At 51.2% G+C, this 24,056-nt stretch overlaps 10 protein-coding genes across 10 annotated transcripts; 4 read left to right on the top strand and 6 right to left on the bottom strand.

The window, feature by feature from the left end:
* Positions 1-49: 49 nt before the first annotated feature.
* On the bottom strand, positions 50-865 carry CPAR01_09913 (uncharacterized protein; the record flags this gene model as incomplete). Its single annotated transcript, XM_060494176.1, has 1 exon — positions 50-865. One exon carries the CDS (start codon positions 863-865, stop codon positions 50-52), a length of 816 nt encoding a protein of 271 aa, XP_060346358.1.
* A 1,037-nt stretch (positions 866-1,902) lies between these two features.
* CPAR01_09914 (uncharacterized protein) lies at positions 1,903-2,546 on the bottom strand (the record flags this gene model as incomplete). Its single annotated transcript, XM_060494177.1, has 4 exons — positions 1,903-1,964; positions 2,230-2,280; positions 2,331-2,396; positions 2,447-2,546. 4 exons carry the CDS (start codon positions 2,544-2,546, stop codon positions 1,903-1,905), a joined length of 279 nt encoding a protein of 92 aa, XP_060346359.1.
* A 117-nt stretch (positions 2,547-2,663) lies between these two features.
* CPAR01_09915 (uncharacterized protein) lies at positions 2,664-3,066 on the top strand (the record flags this gene model as incomplete). The annotated part of the gene is made up of 3 exons (XM_060494178.1): positions 2,664-2,698; positions 2,755-2,890; positions 2,944-3,066. The coding sequence occupies 3 exons, from the start codon at positions 2,664-2,666 to the stop codon at positions 3,064-3,066; spliced, it is 294 nt and encodes a 97-aa protein (XP_060346360.1).
* A 2,956-nt stretch (positions 3,067-6,022) lies between these two features.
* CPAR01_09916 (uncharacterized protein) lies at positions 6,023-6,472 on the top strand (the record flags this gene model as incomplete). The annotated part of the gene is made up of 1 exon (XM_060494179.1): positions 6,023-6,472. One exon carries the CDS (start codon positions 6,023-6,025, stop codon positions 6,470-6,472), a length of 450 nt encoding a protein of 149 aa, XP_060346361.1.
* A 4,514-nt stretch (positions 6,473-10,986) lies between these two features.
* Positions 10,987-11,760, top strand: CPAR01_09917 (uncharacterized protein; the record flags this gene model as incomplete). The annotated part of the gene is made up of 1 exon (XM_060494180.1): positions 10,987-11,760. A coding segment is annotated over one exon (774 nt), but the record flags the coding sequence as incomplete, so codon positions are not given.
* Positions 11,761-12,054: 294 nt separating this feature from the next.
* Positions 12,055-13,396, bottom strand: CPAR01_09918 (YjeF; the record flags this gene model as incomplete). Its single annotated transcript, XM_060494181.1, has 7 exons — positions 12,055-12,157; positions 12,220-12,448; positions 12,511-12,607; positions 12,937-13,031; positions 13,097-13,162; positions 13,220-13,328; positions 13,385-13,396. 7 exons carry the CDS (start codon positions 13,394-13,396, stop codon positions 12,055-12,057), a joined length of 711 nt encoding a protein of 236 aa, XP_060346363.1.
* A 498-nt stretch (positions 13,397-13,894) lies between these two features.
* On the bottom strand, positions 13,895-14,898 carry CPAR01_09919 (uncharacterized protein; the record flags this gene model as incomplete). The annotated part of the gene is made up of 3 exons (XM_060494182.1): positions 13,895-14,356; positions 14,422-14,602; positions 14,663-14,898. 3 exons carry the CDS (start codon positions 14,896-14,898, stop codon positions 13,895-13,897), a joined length of 879 nt encoding a protein of 292 aa, XP_060346364.1.
* Positions 14,899-15,298: 400 nt separating this feature from the next.
* Positions 15,299-15,706, bottom strand: CPAR01_09920 (uncharacterized protein; the record flags this gene model as incomplete). Its single annotated transcript, XM_060494183.1, has 1 exon — positions 15,299-15,706. One exon carries the CDS (start codon positions 15,704-15,706, stop codon positions 15,299-15,301), a length of 408 nt encoding a protein of 135 aa, XP_060346365.1.
* A 2,727-nt stretch (positions 15,707-18,433) lies between these two features.
* Positions 18,434-18,973, top strand: CPAR01_09921 (uncharacterized protein; the record flags this gene model as incomplete). The annotated part of the gene is made up of 1 exon (XM_060494184.1): positions 18,434-18,973. One exon carries the CDS (start codon positions 18,434-18,436, stop codon positions 18,971-18,973), a length of 540 nt encoding a protein of 179 aa, XP_060346366.1.
* Positions 18,974-19,796: 823 nt separating this feature from the next.
* CPAR01_09922 (SH3 domain-containing protein) lies at positions 19,797-20,820 on the bottom strand (the record flags this gene model as incomplete). The annotated part of the gene is made up of 3 exons (XM_060494185.1): positions 19,797-20,288; positions 20,341-20,634; positions 20,725-20,820. The coding sequence occupies 3 exons, from the start codon at positions 20,818-20,820 to the stop codon at positions 19,797-19,799; spliced, it is 882 nt and encodes a 293-aa protein (XP_060346367.1).
* Positions 20,821-24,056: the final 3,236 nt, after the last annotated feature.

A 24,056-nucleotide genomic window follows, 5' to 3' on the forward strand; every position in this document is an offset into this window, starting at 1 on the left:
CTGGCCTTCGCGCCACAACACGCGCTTCGTTTGACATCCCGTCGTGTCATCATAGTCCGAATGGAAGATTGATCGGAAGTCCTCCGCCAAAGGGGATATTGACGGGAAGCCTACCGCCGTTGTTATTTCGGCCACCAAAGGGGAAGCCTCCGCCGACAAAGGGAGTATTGTCGAAGTTGACCGTGTTTGGCCCACGTGAGTCGGATGTCCATGACCAGGAGCGACTTCCGTCGCCACCAATATCGATGTTGACGTGCACTCTTCTTCGCGATCCGTCTTCATCTCTGTCATCATCTTGTTCGTTTCTTTGCTGATCTTGTCGTGAATTTTGGCGCCTCTGCTCTGGTCTGGAATTCTGTCGCTGCCGGCTATTGCGTGTTCTTTGAGGCTCTGGCCTCGGCTCAGGTCGCCGTGGTACCTCTTCATCAAAGGAATTATTTTCTTCATCATCTTCTGGCTGCTCATATCGGCGGCGTTGCTGCTGCTGCTGCTGTTGCCTCGGCGGTGGAGGAAGTGGCGGCTCTCTGGGTGTTTTTATATCACCGTACATTCCGTAGATGCTGTCCTCCCAGTTCTTATTTGGTTCGGGCTTCTTTTGTTCCCGGCGTGACGGGGGTGACCGAGAAAGCTTTGGAGGTTCTGTGGTCTCCTGACTGTAGCGCGAGCTCTCATCAGTTCTGCCCGTACTATATCTGGCGCTGCTCCGATCAAAGTTGTTGCTGTATGAGCTCGTATATGGTTGGCTCTGCTGCGAAACTGGTGGCGTTTGGCGGACCAGGGCAGTGGAAGGCGGGAATGGAGATTGTCCGGGGCGAGGATTACTGGAGTTGCCCATACTCCCATTGGAGCCTGTTTTGTTGCTCATTTTCTTTTGTTTTACAAGGATAATCAGCTGTCGACTCTATTGATTGTAAGCAAAAGTATTGTCTATCCTGTAGACTTTGGACTTTGCAATCGGAATTTATCAACTTACACTACGGTATGTTATATTTTTTGCAGCTCTATGCAAAGCCATGCCCAGGCAATGATCTGGTTGACAGTGGCGCCATAATCCTCCGACTCAAGATTCATGCGTTTCATGATGTCTTATGGGGCTGGCGAGAACTTGCGTTTCCTTATGGATGGTTCGAGACCTTACGATGTTTGTGACTGGACGCGTTTGAGATTCTCCCTGATGATTCGGATCAACGAAACATCAGACCATGACTTTTCCAATTTATCGTGGCCTTGCATCAGAAAACATGGCTCAATCAGTTTTCCAGAAGTCTTCGATCTGCGCATTGTTGGCGAACTGATTTCCCCTGATGATCTGTTGTCATTGTTCAGTGTGAGGTGGTTGGAACAAGGTTCGATCCCTGAACCAGGGGTCATCTCCGTCCGATGCTCCCTAAGGTCCATCCCATCATCGACCCATTGTAGGGCCCACCCTTTATGTAGGTGCCGAGAGCTGGACGCTCTAACCTTCGATACCTTTTGGCTTTGGAAAGGTGTCTGGTAATTTGATCAAGATCATGTGCAATCCTCATGACCACTTCAGGTTCTAATCCTCCTAGCGAAAAAGATTTTATTGCCGGATGTAATGATTGAAACATAATGAATGACAGGCAAAGCGCTCTTTTCCACCCCCGGCTACAAACCCCCTTCGCCAACTGGCGACCAGCACCGGGTTCGAACCCGAATAAGTTTCCAGCCGAATAGGTACAGAGGTAGCAATTGTCGAGACACCGGGCTGCTGTAGAGCTTTTCTATGAACCCCAATGTGAGTGAAGTCGCCGACACAATGTTTGAGGTTCATCAGAGCTGGGTCGTCATTTATTTCTACCACATGACGAAGGAGTTGTTAAACTGGAATCTTTCACCGGGCTTGATGGCCAGGCTGTAGATCTCATCCCAGCTAATCCTCTAGGGGGAGCGCTCTACCCCGGTAGAGACATCCTCGAATCCGGCGAAGATGAAGTTAGGGGCTTGGTAGTATTAGCTGACTGTGAATCTATTTTGGTAGCTGAGCACTAACCGTTGGGGAAGGCGGTATTGGACTGCAAGAATAGTGTATGGATGTTGTTGAACTAAGCGGTCATAGCGACGTTGACTCTATTAATGACGAGACCGGTGACGATTCTTTTGTAGTAGCCGTTACTAGCCTTGAAGATGCTACTCTGGTGGTCGTGAGGCTAGATTATGATGTGTTAACGGCCCTTTTCTTGGCTGATAACGAGCGGGCTGATATACTACGACGCTCGAGCGAGTTTTCAACATTATCAGAAGCTCTGGCTATGACAACTTTTCGATGTTAGCTTTGTATAAGCGCTGGAATCTTAAGGCTTTTTTACCGTTAGCGATGTTGATATTGCGAGTCTTATGAGCCTGGAGGAAGCCGAGGTTAACGATGGTCCTGCCTATATCATTTATTAGATCTCGATTATCGATTCTTGTAGGTAAAGCTCACTTTCAGGCTCCCTGTCGAGGTTTGCCTCGTTTACGTTAGGAACAAAAGTGGCTGAGGCAACAGCTAGCAGGAGAGCGATGGTAGCAGCGGCGAAACGCATGGTGAGCTTGTAGATCTAAGCTAGATGAAGCGAGTGGAAGTTGATGAGATAACGTTTGAAAGTGAATGTAATGATGTGCTTTTGAATGCATATCTCGATCTCAGGGCTTAGTCCAAAATGAAGGTTGCTGCTGTTCTCGCCTTCGCTTTCCTGTAAGACCGCACTCGCCCTTTACCTATTATAACTCATCGACTGACAACATCATCAGTGCCCCCAATGCTGTTTCGGCTTGGATGTGCAACTGCCGCAACAGAGAGCAACCCAACATCAAGGTTGCCCTCAAGTTCTGCGGACCTGGCTTGGGTCACACCCGCTGCTGGAACTCGAAGACCAACGTCCAAGCGGTGAGATATCTCAACATGATGCAAGCTTCGCGCAGGTACTGACGTAGTCATAGTGTATCCTGAACAACCCCATCACCCAAGCGGATTGTGACGCAAAGTACGGCGGCAAGGGCGAATGGGTCGCTGAATGTGAGCACTACACTGGTCCCTGCCCTCCCGGCATAGCCCAGCAGTGATTCCTCTTCACTGCATCAAATACATGTTTCAAAGCAGCATCCAAATCACTTTTGACTGGTAGAACATGCACTTCAATACACAAACTGGATCTTCTTAATGGTCTCAATGCCATGTGGTCTTTGTAGAGTATAAAGTTCAACGTTTTTCACAGCTAGTGGACGTAGCTGTTGCCTGTGTTGACCTCGGTGGGAATCTTGAATCACCCTGCATGACCTCTCTAGCAGTCTTAATAGATGGATAAAGATACGCATTAAATGGCATCTTCAACTGGTATTTTACTTTGTGCAGACCAGGAAATGTGTCAAGAGTCAGCGACGGAAGATTTGCGGGGTTGCATATTGGGCGTACTACATCAGGAACTTACGTCTTGAAGGGGCCTCTCAAAAGGTTAAAAATGATCCGGAAAATACGGCTAGAAGTCTCCTTTAAAGCTCTCTAACACTGTCTTCCGTATCGATTGCAAGACCCAGTCTTCGGAGCGTCTTCTCCAGAACAAGAAGACCCATTGAAGCAATCCACACGTCCAAAAAAAAACGTTGGACAAAGGCTTTCTTCTGAGACCTCCTCGGTAATGAAGAATAGTTGAACGTATGGCAAAGATTCAACGGCTCACAACATGCTTGATCTGACCAGGGATGTGGCCGGCGAGGTGCTTAGGAGCGTTTGGTGCGGCAGTTACGTCAAATTTGGCTGTCCTTGCAACATGAATGCTTGGGTAAAAGGACGATCTACTCAGTGGTTAAAAGAACGATGAAATCCAGGATCCCTCGTTCACTCAAGAAGTGAAGATAATCGGCAACACCAGACCTCTTTTATAGTTCGACAGTCAGGGGCTCAAGGTACTCTACCTACGAAAAGATGCAAGTGCCCTCTTCCTTTTCAAAGTTCCAGGCATACGGAAGTGCCGTGGTCTTTAAGCAAATACTTCAAAACGAAGAGGTTACCGTGTCCTAACTATTAGATATGATCGCATAGTTACTTTCTGGGTGAACTTCTAAAGGGGCGTTCTTCATTCCAATGCCGGAAGTTTTGCTCCTGAGCGATGAAGAATTTACGGCTCGATGTGGTGACTTATTCTCATGAAACTCAAAACACCTACCGCTGCTCGGTGTAGGGTCATCGCAAACCACACAAGGTAAATGGGACGCTGTGGTCCCTGACGACACTATTGGGTTGAAGCCAGGCTTGCGATAGGGTCACGAGGACGCTTTCTTTCGTCTGTCATGATTCCACGGAACCCCCCCCCCTGTTTTGGTATCAGTCACTCTAGGTTCGTATTTAAAGAAGATGCTACCTACTTGGTGGTTATCTCAAACCAGAGAGTCCTAAAAAATTGCGGCGTCGGCCGCCCTTAGGCACCAAGACCTGGACCCAAAACTCCGGGGAACTTTGTTGAGCATACCTATCAAGGTAATAAAATACCCTCAAAAAGTCACATATAAATGGCCTTCTCACCAGATTCAATTCTTTCGGAGATCTTCCTCCACCACACAACGACGGGAAATATCACATTCCACCACACAAGGCTTCCGCATGTGTCGCATCCACGTTCACAACCACACCACACCCCACTGGCCTCGATCCACAAAAAGATTTCCTAGAAATTATCAAGATGCGCGTCTCAATGACTTGCCTGGCGACCATCGCTTTACTTTTCGCCACCATCAGCGCTACCACAGTGCCCGAGGAGGAGCGCCGCCCATGGAGAGGTGGAATCAACGTAAGTAGACAATACCCTTGCCAAACCCACAGAGTTTCAATAACAAATGACTAATTTGTTATGCTCTCTAGGACGTAAGAAAACTTGCCTAAATTTGCTAACGAATAAGCCGCCGACTGACTGACAAAACGCTTAGGCTGGATGCTTGGTCCCATGCCTCAGACGACTTTTCACGGATTACGCGGCGTGCATGGCTGAATGCACCGGCCCTTGAGATCCTTGCAATGAGGCTGAGAAACGAAGAGATTTCCGTACTTCTTTACTCCGGTAGCCAGAGGTTATGATGCCTTAGCAGGAAGGCATCTGCACAATGAGCATAAACCACGACGGATGCTTCTCGGTCTGGAAGTGGCTGTAGCCTGTCAAATTCAGTCCATCGACAAGGATTCAACAATCGAAGGAAGGTCAGGTGGGATCGACATTCACATATTCTACTATCAGTCTACCAATCTCAGTACAAAGTTTTCAAGTAACTTTTCCCTCGTGCCTATCGCGGACATATCGTGGAATCGATGCATATACCAAGTTTTCAAAGCTATTTCTCTGAGTCTAGTCGATTGCAGCCTCAAAGAGAGACGTGTTTCAAGACATTACTTAGCCACATGATCCTGTATGATGATTCAAGAGAAATCAACACATATCTCGGACCGCTGACTCTTGTATAACCTAGGAGCAGCCACTGACCTGTTGCCAAATCCAGACTGGCTTCATGTGGCCTAGTTCTGCTAGCTACTTGGGTAGTATTGGGGATATGATATCATCTATTTTTTTCAATAATACCACATATTACATGAACGTGTCACTGTGACAAATGTGCAGGTTTTGCGACTCTTCCTCAACTGCCCTCAGCTAAAGTATATATCGAAACATGAACTCAAGACTCTTGAATTTCGGAGAGGCGGGCTGGAGTTTCAGAGAGGAAGGCATTAAGCCATTCTTCATCTGTCCCGATATTGATTCTGTCGTGAAACCAGGACTCATTCACTTATCGTACTTACCTTGATGAAGTGATCAGACGATATTCCCCTACTAAATTCCCAGCTGCGATTCACCGTCACGCCACAATCGCCACAACATCTCCTTTAACACAATCGCTCCCAAAATCGAATCTCCGGACCACACATCTCAAATAGCAACTGAAGTAAGTCTTTGCAAACCCTGCCAGACTCGTCAGAATCAAGTCAACACTGACTCACAGCTATGCCCTCACGGTTCACCGCAACGTCACTTCCAAGATGTGTACAATCCACATCATCAAACGCCGCGATTGCGACGTAATCGAATCGACGTGGCGTCAATACTGCCCCTCCACCCCACCGAACCGCCTCTGTCAACGGGGGCAAATAAGTCTTATCACCACGTACCTCCTCCGAGGCCACTGTGACCTCTGTCTGACGAAGATGGGGACGTATGGTACACTCGTCTCCGTCGAGACCACGTTAACAATGACCCACGAAACCATGAATCGGAAGAGTAGGTCCGGAAGTTTAAATATTCTTCGCGACACAGGGTTGGTCACCAGACTTAGCATGGGATTGAAACGGATGGCATCTGAAGCCAGAAGATTCTACTCAGGTCTAGAACACGGTCTATCGAGCAGGGCCAAGATTCGATGGCAGGGCGTGAAGCAGTGGATGAGCAGAGATCTAGAGCTTATGTCGCAAAATCGAACACGTGGCTTATGATTCTACAAAGTACACTATGTACTCCGCCGCCACTCAGGTTTCTGACGTGGCCTTGGGATTCATGCGATGCGGTTCCATGATGTTGGTAAAATCGTTACATTTCGTCCCTGGCCATCGTTTCCGACACGGTGGGTTGAGTATGACCACTCGACGTCATGTTGCAAGAGAATGTAGATGATACAAAAGATGTATAATATACAAAGGATGTAGATGCGACTTGCACCCGGGTTCTTGTTGATGCTCCAGAATTCCAGGATTTCTCACGTCTGGTTCCGTCAAGGACTCTCTGTAAACTCCGCCATGGATAACTCAGCCCTCAAATTTGAGGGGTGGCAAGTCATTTGACAACGGTTCTGCAGGAATTCCAAACTTTTCTGGATATAATTACTGCGTTCGTGAGAGTTCTAGCTTCCACTGGAACTAGGTGTCCAAGGTTTGATCAACATCAGACGAAGACAGGCAAAGTCTTCCGTGTCGCCGCGCCACCTAACATCGTTGGTTGACGTTGAAACAAACTCGGTGCCCCCCTTTGTAGACCCCTCTTTCCCCTCTGTTACGACAGGCATTAGTTGATATCACATACCAAGTCAAATTGAAGATTACGCACAAATTCTGTCCACGTAGTCAAAGATGATTTCGTACATGTATGTGAACCGGTATGTCGTGCCATTTGGAAGGTATCACCGACCCCGCCCGCACTGTAAGATGTGGGAAACTCCGTACCCCACCCGAATCTCCAACGAGCTCGAATCTTCGCGAATCTCGTCGAGAAGTCTGAAAGCAACGCTCGGATTCTTCGTATAACGCAACACACAGGATGCGGTCCCACTACGATATTGAGAAAAGCAAGAAAAGACAAACTTAGAGAAATAATGCATCACCAGGCAAGGGTGGGAAAACCCTCAAAATCCACCTGCATTAGGAAGTTGGGTATTTGTACCATGAAAGCTGATACTGGTAAACGGATTGAACAGAGCGCCGAATTGAGCTGTCACGGGCTGACGATTGGCCTTCGACCAAAGCAGGGAATGATCACCGCTGACTGCCAGTTACACACTACTCCGTGGGTAGACATGTCGATCCTTAACGCGGGCACGCGGGCTTGCGTAAATTACCCATGCATTTTGTGGCCAAAATGATGCGGCCACTAATTATCCCACATGTCCAACTTGCGCGGCCTTAGTCTGTGATCTGCGCTGGCGCAAAAAGTTGTCGAACCGGAGCCAGCTCCGACTCAGATGTCACGGGGACTCGAATATTGGGCTCCAAGTCATCAGGACACAATTCACGGCGTGCGCAAGCCTTGCCATGAAAGATTTGGTAACTATCTGTCTGGTATCAATTGGTGGAGGAGCTCATGCCAAGAATCGGTGCCTCACAGCGCTAGATTCCAGAAGATAATGTAGATGCAACACAGTGTCGCATTTATCCGAATGAGCAATATCAAAATAGCGGCGTAGAGCGATGCGGGAGATGTCCCTAGTTGCCGACGTCAGCCACCCCATTGCCTGTCATGGTCTCATAGACCCTTAAAAGCAATGGGCAAGGGATCGTTAGGTTTTAAAGCTTTTGCACGACTCAAGAAGCGTCTCCACTGACGGCCATGCTAAGGTTACAGCAGAGTCAGGAACAGAGGGAGGGCTGGAATGATAAGAAGACTCAATCTCGTTAGGCGCCGACAGTCGCCGAATCATTGCCGCAACGAATATCCGCATTCCCACAGGACCAGAAGTCAGGGTAGTAGGAGGACTTTAGTGTACCAAATATCAAGGCGACTAGCGTGAAGAATTCGATAATGCGGAGGAACTCTTCCAGGAGGATGATGAACCAAGTCAGACGGTTGAATTGGCGTGGGCTGGTTTAGATAATCCGTGGAAAACAGCACGCAAAAGGCATTGCAACGACATGACATGCAGGTCCCTGCCTATTTGCCTGCCGCGAACCTCTGCGATCGTTCCGCTCAAGGCGTGCCACGGTGTTGTCTCCAAAGCTGTCCAGCATGTGTCTGTATGAATACGCTCTTCTGGGACCAACGGAGAGCCCCCATTGCCGGAAGGATTTGATGATTCGTTGTCCGTTTCAGGACAACCCAGACCATTCAACATGATGATGTTGCCCTTGCCGGATCCCTGCATGAAAAGGCCCAAGTAGGACAGTCGAATCTGCCAATCTGGTCGGAAGTGTCCGTCATCCGCCACGCTGTCGGGCAACGCCCCAGTCCCCGCTCAACGACCAGGGGCCACAGCTCTGGACGGCGGGGTAAACCTTTGCGAATACGACTTTGTCGAGTTGATGAAGCAAGCTCTTCCGTCTAGCATACCTAGGCGGTAGGATAGCTAGCCAGCCGTAGGTCTCGTGGGTTCAAAAGTTGATCATTCTCTTCATTCCCGCGAAGTCAATTGCGCAATCAGACAATGTTTTTTTTTCTCGGGTTATGCAAATCCGCGTGACAGACTGCATGGCCTGTGCAGGACTTCTGCTTTTGAGGTCGGCGCGATCCCTGAGAATCCGTCTTTTCGAAGGGATCGCCAGGCTAACGGGCCATCTTTGGTCCAACCATTGCGTCTGCGTGGCTGCGTGGCTGCGTGACTGCTGTGCTCCAAGCTACCACATCTGCAGTAGAAAAAGCATCAGCCTCAATTTGGCGGGGACCCGAGTCAAGGTTAATCGCTGTGTCCGGTAGCTTTTAGCTTGATCCTGACGGGAGGCCCAGAGGGCATTCCCGTCCAGGGTCTCATCTTAGGGCGGGACGCGGCTATGTTGCTCGAAGGCACCAGAAACTTTACACAGCAGGCACCCTGAGGTCTGTGGTCGCTAGTTCGCTAATACGCCGCCAAATTCCGTGGACTTGACTGTTCTCAGGATGTGGAGGACGGTGTCGTGCCTAATTGACACAGACCTCATCATGTGAACCTGACAAGGGTAGGGATTGACTCTTTTGCGTTGTCCGACATAACCGATCGTATGTTGTCGTGAGATAGAGGCGAACTAGACCATGATGCTCCGAAGCTTCGAGGAAGCCAAAGATCCGTCGTCCCGCGACTGAAGTAGAAGGGGGGGGTTTTTTTTTTCTGCCCTCGTGGTCGAGAGAATCCACGGGCCCCATGGTGCATTTTTGGATACCCCCATTCCTAGTAGTGTCGATGACGTCTTGCGAACCGTTGTTCGGCTTGAGAGCGACAGGGGCCTTGGCTGGACAGATAACCGGAGAGCCACGCGGGCGGCCCGGCCACGCCTGGCTGTCCTACCCTTGCTGACGTGAAGTGTCTGGGCAGTGAACCACCACATCCTCCTCAGATCGACACCTCAGCATTGGCACCATGAGCTGCCGTATTGCGACCGGAGCGAATAGTCCAGACTCGATGCAGATACTGGACGTTGGGACGACCGGCACTCGGAGGCCGAGGCCAAACAATGGCAGTTGTTGACATCCGAGGAGCGAAGAGAAAACACCGAGAGGTGAACGGTTTAGCGCAGACGAACCGGCCCGCCTTGTTGGTGTTGGTCGATGGAGAAAACTCCCGGCAGCTGAGGGGGGCAATGTTGGATGGATGAAGCAAAGGAAGCGCAAGGCTGGCATGCAGGAAGATGACGGAAGTATGTGAGTGAAAAAGAGAGAAGAGGATAGAGGGAAAGCGAGGCAAGGAAGGGCCAGGTACAGAAATACTTTGGGTCCATGAGGTGGGATGAAGGGAAGAACGAGAGCAGGAGCAACTGAGCCGGGCAATTGTACCTGCTACATCCCACATCACCAACAAGAGTGCTAGACCCTTTTCTTCGTCTCTTCTTTTTCCCCTTTTCACATTAGACCGTGAGACCTTCCCTGGATGAACACAACAATTCTGCTCCGACTCCAATCGACGGGGTTCCGAGGTCAACAGGAACGGCCTAGAACCCAGGCACTTTCATCTTGTACCTTGCTGTGTACCTTACACCCGTACAGGTATTCGTCAGCAATGGAAGGTACCTACCGCTCACTTCCCGCAGTCAAGTGAGAATGGAAAGAGTGAGTGGAGGGCCACCAAGCGTGGCTTCCACTTTCTCTCTCACTGTCTCTCAAGGTGGAACTCCATCTGGCTCCTCCCACAACTGGCACAAGATCACTAAAGTGTAAAGGTAAGTGCACACTGCACTCCAGTCTCCCAGCCTCCGTTCTAGAAAAAAAGAGGACGAGCGGGTCCCGTTCGGTAGTACCACGCAGTGCTCCATGCGGCCCCGTAAGCGCTGCCTTGCCGCTCGGGCCTATCACAGGGGTAGACGGAGCTTTTGCTCCGGCAAAGCCCAGCTCGTTCTATGCCGTGAGTTGGAGATGCCCCCATTCGACTTTTTGCCCGCGCGCGACCTCCCCTTCCTTGGAGTATTCCCACCCGTTCCCCCATTGAAGGGGCCTTGGGCCCTAGAGTTGTGGCTTTGCACCCTCCAATGTACCTTACCTGACCCGGACATGGGCCTGACCTGGGGATGCAGCTGTGAGAAGGAAGGGAAAAAAAAGGTTTACCTATGGCAGGCAATGTGTACAGAGTACGGAGTACAGAGTACCTGTATCAAGAGGGGGGGAATACCGTGGAAAAAAGAACGGGATATGGAAACGCACCAAAATATATGCCCAACCAGACAAATCAATTTTGTCCAGTATGACTAGAACTGTGCTTCACTGTCATCGCCTTATCCGCTCCATTCCGCCGCCGCCAACATTGCCCTGCCCTTCTCATCTCAACCTTTCTTCCCCTTCCACTTTTCCCTTCACAAGTTCACTCGCCCCTCGTCCGTTGCTTTCTTCCCGCCCTTCCACCCCCAGGTACAACATACATCCTACACCACCTAAACTCTTCTCCCCGTCGAGTCCGTTGCGTACACTATCCGTACTGGCTCGCCTCTCCCGCCCCGGTTCGAAGACCCTGTCCGCACTGACCAACCAGAAGAGAAGCCTTCGATATCCTCCGTCCGCGACGTCCGTCGTCGTCGAAAACGCTCCGGCCCAGCAAGGGGTCCTGGTGGAACCCATCGTGTGGCAATTCCTTCAAAACTTTGCTCTCCATTGGATGACCCGAACCAAGGTCGCGGGGCAGCCACAGCTGTTGTTTATATCAGCCACACCAAGGCCACCGGTTTGGCACGCTCTCCAACTACCTCCGTGGTCACCTCGCCTATTATTCTCTCTGTCAGTCATTTCAATCCGGGACAATACTCTCATGTTGCCCTTTTTCAAAAACACGCCCTCCGAATCACTCGCCACACACTGTCCGAGAGGCTCCACGTCTGTTTCACTCGGCTTTCATGTGTGTTGAGCACAAATCTGTTTGCCCAGTCTGTCGGAGACTCTTCTTAGTCTATGTCGCCTTTTGTCAAGCATACCATCCTCCTTTGTTGGAGTGTCCATTGGGTGTTGTAGTACACCCAATGCAGATGCTCGACGGGCGATGTCCGAGTCCTGTTTGTCCAAATAGCCGCGTGGGGGGCTGCTTGGTCATTTAGGAAGAAACTTAGGAAAGGAAAAAGAAAAAAGAGAAAGCAAGAGCCGACTGTAAGTGCCCTTGGCTAATACACAGTAAATTTTGGTAAATTCAATTGACTAACGGATTTTACAGCTTCTGGCCGTTATTATCAACTTCCACTACCTGGTCGATGCCTTCGTACTGCGGAGTTTCCAAATTGTATTTTTCAGCAATGCCCGGCGATACGAATCTGCTCCCAAGGTCAGCCAACAAATTTCTCAAGCCTGGTGCTATGGTGGATATTGGGCATACCTTCCGCCGATGAAGTGCCGTCCTTTGAAATGCTTCACCAGTGGCTTTGGTGCTGTCAGGCTGACAAGGACCTCAGGTTGGAACGAACTCCCGGGGCCGGACTCGGGCGGGCCATTTTCGATATCCCACGATGATGGGGCGTCAACCGAAGTGACCGGCAGCTTTGTTTCCTCGAGCGCCTTGATCACCGCGGGGAAAGGCTCCCGGACCTCTCCAGAAAAGCTGAACCCTTGCCTCAAAATATCAGGCGCGTGAACGGACTATGGTCTAGACAGGGGGAAAAGAACGAACCGAAGATAGCGTCAACGATATGATCAGTAGTTTTCGCCGCCGTGAGGAAATCGTCGACGAACGCAACGTCCAAGTCCACCAACTGCTGCGCCAACCGCTGAGGAATTTTCAGTCAGCAAAGCTACGACCGGTCAACGGCAAGCCCCATGGAGAACGAAGGTCGGGAGGGGTCGATTTTTTATGGCAGCACCGTATACACGCAAAGATGCTGCCAGTTTCTTTACTCCTTCTCTAGAGAGAAGAATCATAGAGTTGTGCAATTGCATAGCGTGGCGTGGAAGGAGAACAAAAGCATTCTGAGCTCGGATGGCCAAGAGCTCAAGAGGTGTCGCCGATAGATGGTATGTAATTGCCAGAACATCCCCATGTACTATGAGCCGAACGAACCAATCGAGATAGACAAAAGCGAATGGCATCTTCACTCACCTGATACAAATCATTCTTGCTCCGCTTGGGATAGTAGATAGTGGGCTTGTAGCCATAGTGACAAAGGTGTCGGGCAGCCACTAGGCCATCGCCACCTGTACAGGGGTCCTGGTCAGATATTTGGTGATTGAGACGGGGGAATCTTTGGAAGGGTACTCACCGTTGTTACCGGGGCCGCATGCAACAAGAATGTTCAGACCTCGACTAGGAGGGTGAACGCGATAGACTGCACCAAGGTGTCAATCGAAAGCTTGAGCAAGCATTGGCCGTTGCAGGAACCCACTCGCTTGTGACACGGATAGTCCGGCAAGCTCCATGAGCTGGTCGATTGAGAAGGCACCGGTGCTCATGAGGTCCTTGTCCAAGGCCGCGGCCGCCTTTGCGCCGATAGTCTATTGGTGTGTTGCTGTCAGCGAAGCCCTCTCTGATGCTACTTCTGCCCACTAACTCTGAGGGACATGTTGTCGGCGTTTCCCAGATACTTCTGCTTGAAACTTTGTGGCGTTGACGTGCGAGGCTTCAGGATAGTTTCTGACGACTCCAGAGAGTTGACGTGAGGTTGGGGTGACGGTTCGAGATGTTCTGGGGAAGTAGGAAGGTGGATGAAGATGGAAGGGACGTGCGACGGGCTGACATCACTCCGCATCGGAGTTTAGCACACCGGTCAGTAACGAACCACACAACCGGACCGCAGGAACCACCGCCGGTTCGGCAGTCACCGACAGACCCACACAGTTCACACAGTGCCCTTGCAGTACGAATCGAATCTCCCACACGCTGTCACGCTGTGCATCGGGTTCAAGTTTGCCACCGAGAATAGGCATGGAAATCAGATCTGTGTAAATTTTCGTGCTTCACTGATTTGTACAATAGTCAAATGCCACCGGACTTGATACCTTAGCATACCCTTCACAAGGCCCATCATTCGATCAGAATCCTCCCCCAATTGCCTAGAAGCCTAGAAGGGAAGCTGTTCGACAGCGTAATGGTGTCCCTTGAAATCCTTAAAGCCGACGTCTCTCACAGGATAGCCCCCAATATCGAGAGCCGCCTCGACCCACCCATTGTTGGGCTTCCCTCCCCACGTAGCCTCAGCAAAAGCCCGCATCATATCGGTGCCATTCAGCAGCGAGCTCGAAGTCCACAGCTTCCCGTCATGTGCCCAACGAGTCTCAACCCAATCGACGACCGGAATACTCTTCTTCATGGCAGAAACAATCATGCGGGGGCAAGTCGCCGTCTTACCAGCCAGAAGGCCAGCCTCGAGAAGCGGGAACATACCACCACAGATGGTCAAGAAGGCGCTGCACTGCTCGTAAACCTTGCGGATGAAGGCGAGCTCGGCTTCGCTGGTCTTGTACTTTAGGTCATGAGCTCCCATGAGTGCGATATCCAAGGGTGGACAAGACTCAAAGGAGTCCTGGGTGGTAGGTGTCAGTGTTAGAGAATCTCTCTACTGGGACGGTGGTGCCATGTGCTGCTTACAGTTGGCTGAATCTGAGCTCTGCTCTTCATCTGGGCCGGTTTGCCGTCCTCGGTGATCCAATGTAGGTCAAACTCGATATCGTCCTCCCACATCTCCTGCGGTAGGTTCAGCATTTGACGGGAAGTCTTATCGGTCCAGGCAAAGAATTCAAAAGGTGCAACGTCGAGCATTTCGGTGACGCTGTAAATGTCTCAGCTTACTTGTGGCAGGGAATCCGAGGAATTATGATTTGGTAATTACCCTTTGGTCAATATGACACCGGCATGAATCTTGCGGTTGGGCTTGCTGAGATTGAACTCCATGGTTGTGGGCTGAAAAGTAGCGTAGAGCGGGAAGAATGGCGATTTCTCAAAATTGAGTATGTGTGAGTGTAAGTGATAGAGACCTAAATGCTTGTGGTCTCTTCGAATGGTAAGGCCATTGGAGTGGCGTGAAGTAGAATTCTTATAACCAGTTACACGGACAGAAGATGCCATAGCGCAAGACCGAAGGGCTCAATGCGTCCGTGCGGCCGGCCCGTACCGGAGTAGTTGCACGGCTGTTAGATCCGAGTGGGTCCGGAACTTAGGTCGACTTACAACCGAACTCAGTCAAGAAACACGGACCAACCTTGACTTAACATTGCATGGAGATGGCTGGCTGGAGATTTGGGCTGCGTAATTTCCGAACCCTTAAAGGATTAAAGCCATGAGTTACCGGGGAAATTGTAAACAATCAATTCCTCCCGGGGCGGAATTGGACTCTGAGCGACGGAGACGTCAATGTATCGCAGATGGTGCACATGGGTTAGCAGTTCAACGGGACCGTTATTGATACGTGGGAAAAATGAAATCGATCTTCATTTGCTTGAGTTGATAACTATATGTATGTTGTTCTCTAGGAAGCTATGCGGGAGAAAACTATTACCGCAGGTGCAGGTTCTTTCAACTCTGATTCAAAACTCTCAAATGACTCCCTCGAACCGTTTGCTACCAATGCCAGCTCTTTGCCTTCCTTCGTCCTAACCCTCAAGCCTTCTGTTGTATTCATCTTGCGGTATTCCGTAATAGTGATGTAAACGATGATCGTCAATAGGAGAAGACCCACGACGACGGCGACAGTTACAGTGCCGGTGCTGTTAGCTGATGAACCTGAGCTCGCTGGCTTGATGCCATTTGTGGCTGATGTGGATGACTGGGAACGGTTAGTCTCGAATGGATGCCACATTGGCTTGAAATTGAGGGCAATCCTCACATTTGAAGTTGCTGTAGGGTGCACGGAGGGGTGGTTGTGGTCTCGGGACATGACAAAGGATGAGCTGGCAGAGTGCCGTATGAAGACGGACTTTCGTGCACGACTGATATGATGACCCTTTTGAATGCCTGTGTTTGTGAGAGTCAAGGAGTTCTGTGGCAATGAGTGTGACAATGGCATCTTCAGGGTATGATGTCTTCAGGAATAAGCGATGAGGTAACGTCTCCGGATGCTAGAATGTGTGGCTTCGGCTAATGGTATTTAAGAGAAATCCCATCGCCATTTGATACCTCTTCGTACGGCTCTGTCAGCCATTTCACGTGGCAAACCAAGCCATAAACTCGTCGAACGCCGCAAGAGTTGTGCTTGCAGTCATCCATCTTAAATGCTTGAGGTGAGAGGCTCAAAGCACCATAGTCATCGCCGCCACGGTCGAAGAGTGCGCTCTCATGGGCGTCAAGTCACCGCATCCATCGAATCGAGCCTCAAAAAATTGATCGAATTCGCTTGCAAGCGCCACATGAAAGTTCCAAGTCGCCCACTTCACTTTATGGCTCGTGTCAGTTGACACTTTGGGCCCTTCAGCTTGGCACGTAGTCAGAAGACAACGCCACTGCTGTGAGAAAACCTGTGAATCATCTTGCTGGGCTAATGAGAGTGAGACCAGCTGGCACTGACTGTATGCTCGCGTCAACAAATAGGCGAACCATTTCTTTCCCTCAAAATTTATGGCCACTCGTGGATTATCGCTGAAGGGAGGCTGCTTACATCATGTTAGTTGACCGCATACCTACTTGGTGCACGCCTCTCGGAGTGAGCCGGATTTGGGCTCGCCGAAGAAGTTTGGCTGACCTTCCAAACCGGGCACCTCATATGATACTCGCGGTTGAGGCTAGTCATACATGCCATTGCAAGGCCGTGCTCGCCTATTCACGTTTGGCGGCAGTCAAGGTCACCTTCGTTCAACATCACACAAGTTTTACCAAGGGCCTCTCTCTTTGAAGAATTCACAGCCATCAGAAAAGATTTATACATGAAGTCACTGGTGCTTGGTAGCCCCATTCTATCAGGGGCTAAAGAGCGATTCCGAAGATGATCAATAAGCATTTGGAAGACGGACGAGTAATAGACTATATTGGTGGTGTAGGTTACCGCAAAATGAGCTCATAAACTGCACACTCATGGTGGTAGGGCACGCACAAGCACGGCGGCCTTTCAGCTACACATCCGACTTCGCTCTCCCAAACCAGTCCATAGAGGCCATCAGACCCTGTAATGCTTCTGAAAGCCATGGAAATGACCTGCTACGAGGCTAAAAGAGATGTCTGATATCAGGCAGCGTATGTGTGTGTTGAAAGATGAGAAAGTGGGCGAGGCCCACGATTCCTCCGATGGGTTTATTTAAGGTAGGTAAAAGGGACGTTTGTAAGGCTCGTGTCGTCTTCTTGATCCTTTCAACTAACTAGGTGCTGCTCAATACTTCAGCACATTGTCCCAGAAGATGAGCCTCAAGGTATATTCAGTGATCCTCGATGTGTTCATTATTAGTCACGTTGAAGATGTTTTGCAAGATATCAGGGGCTGGGAGTTACTCTCTACCTAATATTTCAGACTGTAAAAGATTGAACAGAAGATGTACCAATACGGTAGAAGTGAAGAATAGGCCTTGCTGTCGTTGCGATGAGCATCGTCTTACCATACGCCTAGTAAATGATTTTCCAGTGGCTTCAGGTCGTTGTCCACAGACGCCTTAGCCCTCAAGGTATATGTACCACGCGGCGCAATGAGTGGAATACACCAGTGCGCACTCATGCGAGCCTTCCCTTATACCCCCCCTCAATTCTGTTCCCATCACCAACGGCAGCAGGCGCCTCACAGGCCTGTGAGGTGAGGTCAAACTGCCGTTTGGCGGGATGGTTACGGGCGAGCCTGTTCAACTAGCTTAGCCTAAGCCAGGATTTCAGGTTCGAGTCCCGGCATGTGCACCAGAGATGTAGCCCCCAGTTCAGCACCGGGGGGGTGAACTCTTTTGATAGTGTCTACCTTGGATTTTTGGATCCTTTTAATGACTGCCGATGTAAGTCGTGGCTGACATTAGAAGGCTCTACTAGCAAAAATAGATAGTGAAGTATGTATATATCTGGATGTAGAAAGTTCAGAAGTAGCTATATGCGGGTGACATTTTATGCTCCTTCCATGGCCACCTACCCGTATAGAAATCGCGCTTTACCTTGATTATGATGGCCCATCGACGTGGTATGGGTTTTCAATTAATAGCCATACTGCAGGCTATTAAATCTATCTCAAAGCCTTAGCGTCTTGTTTCCAGGACTCAAAGTGATTTAATCACCACTCTTTCGGCTACATCTAAGTGCCAAGAGTTGTAGATAGTGCCTTCACACCGAACATCACCGAGCCAGGTATATATGGGCCGTGCATCATTCCCTAGTCGGTACGTACCCGCCTGTTCCTGAGTTAGCGGGGCTGTAAACAATCGATGTCCGTCTTTGCTGTCAACCATCCCCTCCAAGCTAAACCTCCAAAAACAAGCCCAATTCGACCATCGACACTACAACCAACAACACCCCGTCGCCACACGATCTCTCTCTCCCAACCCTCGCATTTGTCGAAGCGAGGAAGCCAAACATCCTTGGCACCACCTCAAAACACCCCCATCACCAGAAAAGTGCAGCACACCGCAATCAAACCTACCGACGAAAACGGGGGGTAAACAAAACCACACCCCACCGAGAAAACCACAACCGCAACCACAACACGATGTCCCAAAACGCAGCAACATACGCAGACTGCGTAGCCTCCCTCCGCACCTCCCTAACCTTCCTCCAAAACTCCGTATCCACCCTCGACACAGGCGTTTCTGACCTTCCCCGCCTCGCCTCCGTCCTCCGTCCCACGCGGCACTTCGAACTCATCCCCCAACCCACCCTCGCCGCCGCCGAGGCCTCGCTGCGCGACGAAATCGGCCCGCAAATCGCGAAACTCCTCGATCGCGCCGACGCGCAAATCGCGCGCCGCGAACGGCGCATCGAGACTCTGCAGGCTAGGTGCGAGCTCTTGCAGGGCCGGTTGGCTGCGCCGTCTGAGGAGGATGGGTATGGGGGCAAGAAAACAAAGGGACGAGGAGGGGGGTTTGGTACTAGCGGAAGTGGTGGGAAGAAGGGGTTGAATGGGGAGAGTGCTTTGCGGGCGAGGGCTGTGAGGCAGAGGAGGGAAGGGTTGGAGTATAGTGTTGAGAGGCTTGAGCTGGAGGTCTTGACGAAGGAAAGGGAGTTGAGGAAGAGGTTGGATAAGGCTTGAGAGAAGGAGAGAGAGAGAGAGAGAGAGGGGGAGGGAGGCGCATTTTGAGTGTTGAGGCTGCAAGATGACGCCCTGGGCTGGTGGCCAAGACATGTCACTTCGCTGCGAGTGTCTCCATCGTTTGCCAGCTAAAGTGGCTGAGGGAAGGGCGGAAGGAGAGTGTTATGATACCCTACGACGGATAACGAAGAAGTCCTTTACTTGATGCATAATCTCCAGATTGTCAATTATGACTTACGAAGCGACTTCACACCAATAACTTGGAAAAGCCCACGTCTCCGCTACCTCCGTCTCATGACCAGCTTGGATAAGCTGTTCACTTGTTGGGCTCATAAATCCCACGCAAAGATGACACAATGTCACTGTCGAGAATATGAAGACGGAATATGAATATATGCAAATGCCATTTGTAAAGCAGCAAGGGAACCCCAACATGCATGGGTATCCCACCTGCGAGCTACCATAGCTATCCGAATGACCGACCCGTTGCTCGTGAAACCCGCCCCAGAAGACACAAAAAGAAAACACACAATCCCTCTACTCGAGCGACAATGGCAACATACACTAGCAGTAATAGGGAGAAAGCCTGCACGCAGTGGTGGGCGGATAGAAGTAGAAACAACAGGTCGAAGAAGAAAAAAAGCGAAGCCGTTTAGGCGGATATACGTGTGCCGCCTGTGGCTCAAAAGAGGCGGCAATGGTTTTATCCCGGACAAGAGACCTTAATGTACTCCAACAAGCATTTGAGCGCGAAACCGTTCCATGTCCCATATGGTCATTTTTTGCTCCCATCTCCAACGGCGAAATGAAAATCATGAGCTCATTATAACAGGATCAGGTAGTTGCTCGGCGCAATACCCGTCTCGCCCGTCTCCTTGCGTGCCTGCCACCACCTTCCACTCACGTCACTGACCTCCAGAATCTCGTGCTTTGAGAAGGAGATCTCGTTCGCGTCGTCGGGGTTGGCCTCGTAACTATAGATGGCCTTCGCGCGGTAGGGGTATTCGGTGGGGGGCACCACCTCTTGGTCAAGACCAGGAGGCTTCGCTGCAGGTGGCGCCGCGTTGAATGTCGGGGCCACTCCGGAGTTGCGGGTTTGTGTAGTGGGAATGCCCTGAACGGGGGATGGGTTCTCGAAGCCATTGAGCTGCGCCGAAGTGTACATCTGGGGAGGCTGGACCGACGTTGAGGTTTCGGGCCGACCACCGCCGTACATCATCTGTCGGTTTCCAGACTCCTTCTGGAGCGCGAAGGAATCGAGGTAAGCGCGCGGCTTCGCTGACGGGGCGGAGCCGAAGTAGAAGATCCAGACAATCTACAGGGACAAGGTCAGCATTCGATCCTCACCTCCGTAGCGGAGAACTTACGGTAACCATGGCCATGAGAATGAAGCCAGCGCCAGCAGCCTGGCGAGCACCGTTGGAGGAGTAGATGAGGGAGTGGATAGTCAGTGAGTTCAGGGACAGAGCGGCACCCAGGTATCCCGTAAGGGCGACATGATAAGTTTGCGCAGTGTCTGAAGCCACAACGACGAAGACTCCTGCGATAAGGAAGAACATGTAGACGACGGTCCACCATGCGAAGGGTGGGAATGAGCCGGAGTTATTTGTGACTTGTGTTGTCGCGATGATGGAGCTAATAAAAGCAATTATCCATGCTAGCTAAGGAGACTGTTAGTACAGACATAAACAGAAGGCCGATCTATCGAGAAGAGCCAGGTATTCTCGAGGCGTTTTTGGATATCGACGTACCATGGAAATGGAGACTGTAGCCAGGGCGAAGGGATCACCAATGATGTTCCCCAAATTAATGCCCTTCCTCCCGTACTGAACCCTCGATTGTTCCATTTTGCGCAATGATGGTGAATGAAGAGAGCCGTAGGATGGCATAGAGAATGATGTGCGAGTTCGATGGACGAAGAGTCAATTGCCTCGGAGCAAATATCGAGAGAAAGCCTCGAAAAATGTCACGGTTGCGAATGTGAGTCGAGCGGCTTGAAGACGTCGACAAGCGGGTAATCGAAGCGAAGTGTTCGGCAAAATGGGCGAAGCGGTGCCAATCCAACGGTGGATACGTAATTCGAATGCCGCGAGGGGGTTGTCGTGGCTGGAATGCAAGATCTCGGAAGACTAGGGTGGAAAGGAGTGACTGGTGGTTGGGCTGTCGGCCAAAATAGAAAAAGGGCGCTGGGAGAGATTGTTGTGACGGGTGCGCTGCGTGCTGTTCGGTGCGCGACGTAGCGTGTGCGCTGTACTGAGCTGGGATGAGCTGAGCGTTATTCGACGTGGCTTCAGGTAGGCAGCGAACGAAGGCTCGAATGAAGGCTCGAATGAACGACGCGGCGGTCGATAATTGAGATGGCGAAAGCGAGTCGATCGTTTCAGAGGGTTGTCCAGCAAGGCCGCCTCTTTTCTAGAGAAGAAAAAGAGAATGGTAGTCGGGATCCGTGAGATGCAAGATGGGAGCGATGAAGCGATGAAGCGAATCGAAGACGGAGATGAATTGCTGTCGATTGGGGGAAGAAAGGGAGAACCGAAAGTCCAGAGCCGAAGGAGCGAGGAGGAATCGGAAGAAAAGGATGTATAGGATTAGAGAATACAAGAGTGGAAGACGAAATCGATGTCGAGTCGAAAGTCGAAGGAGAGACTGGAGGTGGGCTGCGTCGGGAGACGGACAGCAGTTGTAGGAACAGCAGGCTTGAGCCAAGGCTGGCGGTAGAGGAGAGAAGGGGTAGGCGTTGTTGGCGGTTGGCCGCGTGAAATGAAGGGCAACGACTAGCAAGATCCCGAAAGAGGAAGTAGGCGGCGTGGATAGCGAGGCAGAAAAATGCCGCCGGACCAAGCAGACCAAGACCAGCCAGACCCAACTCACAGTGGTGCCGTGAGAAGAGAAGGAGGCGCGAGTCTTGTGGCGTCGATTTCGGTTCTTGTTTGGCGTCTTTCCTTAGCACTGGGTTCTCGGTCGCAACGGGTGAAGGTGGTGGTGTGCCTGTTGTTGGTACGGATACAGAGAGAATCTGTACACCTCTCTCTCTGTGTTTCTCAGGCTTGTAAAGGCTTGAGTTGAGAGAGAAGGGCTAGACTGAGCTGACTTGCTCGTGGCACCCCCGGATCGCGTGTTGATGTGCAAATCCGCGCCCCTATTTTCTTCTGCGATGCCTGTCGGGTGCCGTTGCGCCCCGGCGTAAGATGTGGGCTCGTTAGGTACTCGTTTGGTTTGGCGCTGCGGCTCGTGTCGTGTGCGCTTCTGCTACTACGGCGGCGGCGGCGATTGTATTTGTTGTTTACTCTTCGGCCGACCCTCTTTCACACTGCTGATGGCTGTCCAATTCCTTTGACTGGGCGAATGGCCAATTCCCGGTTCCTTGACTCTCTGGCTCACTCAGGTGGTCGACAGCGGGCAGCAACGGGGGAAACCGTTTTTTTTTGTCGCAGAAAAGGGTTGAAAGGGATGAGAGGAATGGACGGTGGGGTGGGAAGAATGGAAATAAAAGAGGACACAGGCACACAGGGCAGGCTGCGGCGTAAGAGTGGAAGACTGGGCACTCTGACAGACAACCAGGAACCTGACTGAAGCAAGCGCAGGTAAGATGCAAGGGTTGTAGCTGCAGGTTCTCAGGCTGTGCTGGCTGTGCCTGCGACTTCCTGGTCTACCACCTTTGAGTGGAAGTATCCGTATCCGCAAAGAGGGCAACAGGCAGGAGGACTCGACGAGGGAGGAGGGAGGGTACTGGACGGTGGGCCTACGTGGTAGAGTCAATGATACGCAAAACGTGGTCGTGGACCAGCCTCAGGGACCCAGTGGCAGGTGGAGAGGAAGGAGGAGGACCCAGACCCGGAACTTAGGCACACTGCGCGGGCAGGCGGTAGGTGAGGGTGGACAGTAAGCGAGACGAGGGGGACGTACCCATGTACCTACGGATACTTCTTGCTGCGAGAGGGAAGGAGAGAGGAGACGTGGAAGGAGTCAAGAACAGGAAGTCACGGCATGCAGGTCTACTACTAAGCGATTCGTCGCTGCAATGCTGAGATCCAATTCAAAGGGGGCATGCGGGGGGCAATGGAAGTAGATTATAGGCCCTCATCAAGTAATTGATGGCCAGTGCAGCCAATATGCACCTGCTCGAGAACTGCCCGTTGCCAATGAAATCAACCGGGCAGCGCTGTATTGCAGGCGACATGATGTAGGCGCAGACAGATTCGCACACAAAAGTCAGGTGTTAGGTACATCCTGGAAGGGGAATCTGCGCCAACCGAACTGAACAAATGGTACTGCGGAGTATTCGTATGTTAATCCCAAGAGAAGACCTGGCGGGAAGGAAGGCAGTCCTGGATGACTGCTTCCCGCTGTCTGTTGCACCGCACTGTGTCGAGGCTCTGTATTAAAACTGTGCGTACGACTGGACGCGTCCCTTCCATTCGGTACGGGACGAGGTAAGATACCGCAGGTACGTAGTCGCGCACCTATCTAGGTAAGGTAGGTAGGTCCATTACCTGTGCTTTCCCAGGTTCAACAGAAGGAACGAGTCGAGCCCTTTTTGACGGCCTGGCCCATTCGATCATCGTGGAGAGTACATATCCCAAAAGAGCCGTCTGATAGACTGGTACCTGCCCACCGTGCTCATCTTGGGGGGATCTCCCGCCAACTCCCCGGTTTCCTCTATCAAATCCCCAGAAACCGTTGGTCCCTGCTTGTCCATCGTTAGGTCTGCTCTGCTGTCTGTCGTCCGTGTCTGTCTCTGCCTCGGCCCCCCTTGTCTGAAAGTCGTGGCTAGCGGGTTTGAGATTTTTTTGACTTTCCAAGTGGCCTTTCGGGGTTCCTGCAAGCCATCCCACCAACAGCATTGGACGAGCTAGTGGATTACAGAACAGCATTGGCCATGAACACTGCTTACCCCTGACGCATGCCCCACTCTATCCGGGTGCGAGTTACGTACCTCAACTCAGCGGTTCCCTCCAATTTGGTCCAGCTCAGTCCTGACACTGCTTGCCTTACCTGAGCCTATCTATTCGCAGACAAGAGGAGCGAAGATCTCGCCAAGTCTTGCGCACTTGCTCCGGATATATCAACCAAAGAATCACTT

The sequence above is a fragment of the Colletotrichum paranaense genome (assembly GCF_030867605.1).
Source record: "Colletotrichum paranaense strain IMI 384185 chromosome Unknown Scaffold_8.1, whole genome shotgun sequence".
Lineage (NCBI taxonomy): Eukaryota > Fungi > Ascomycota > Sordariomycetes > Glomerellales > Glomerellaceae > Colletotrichum > Colletotrichum paranaense.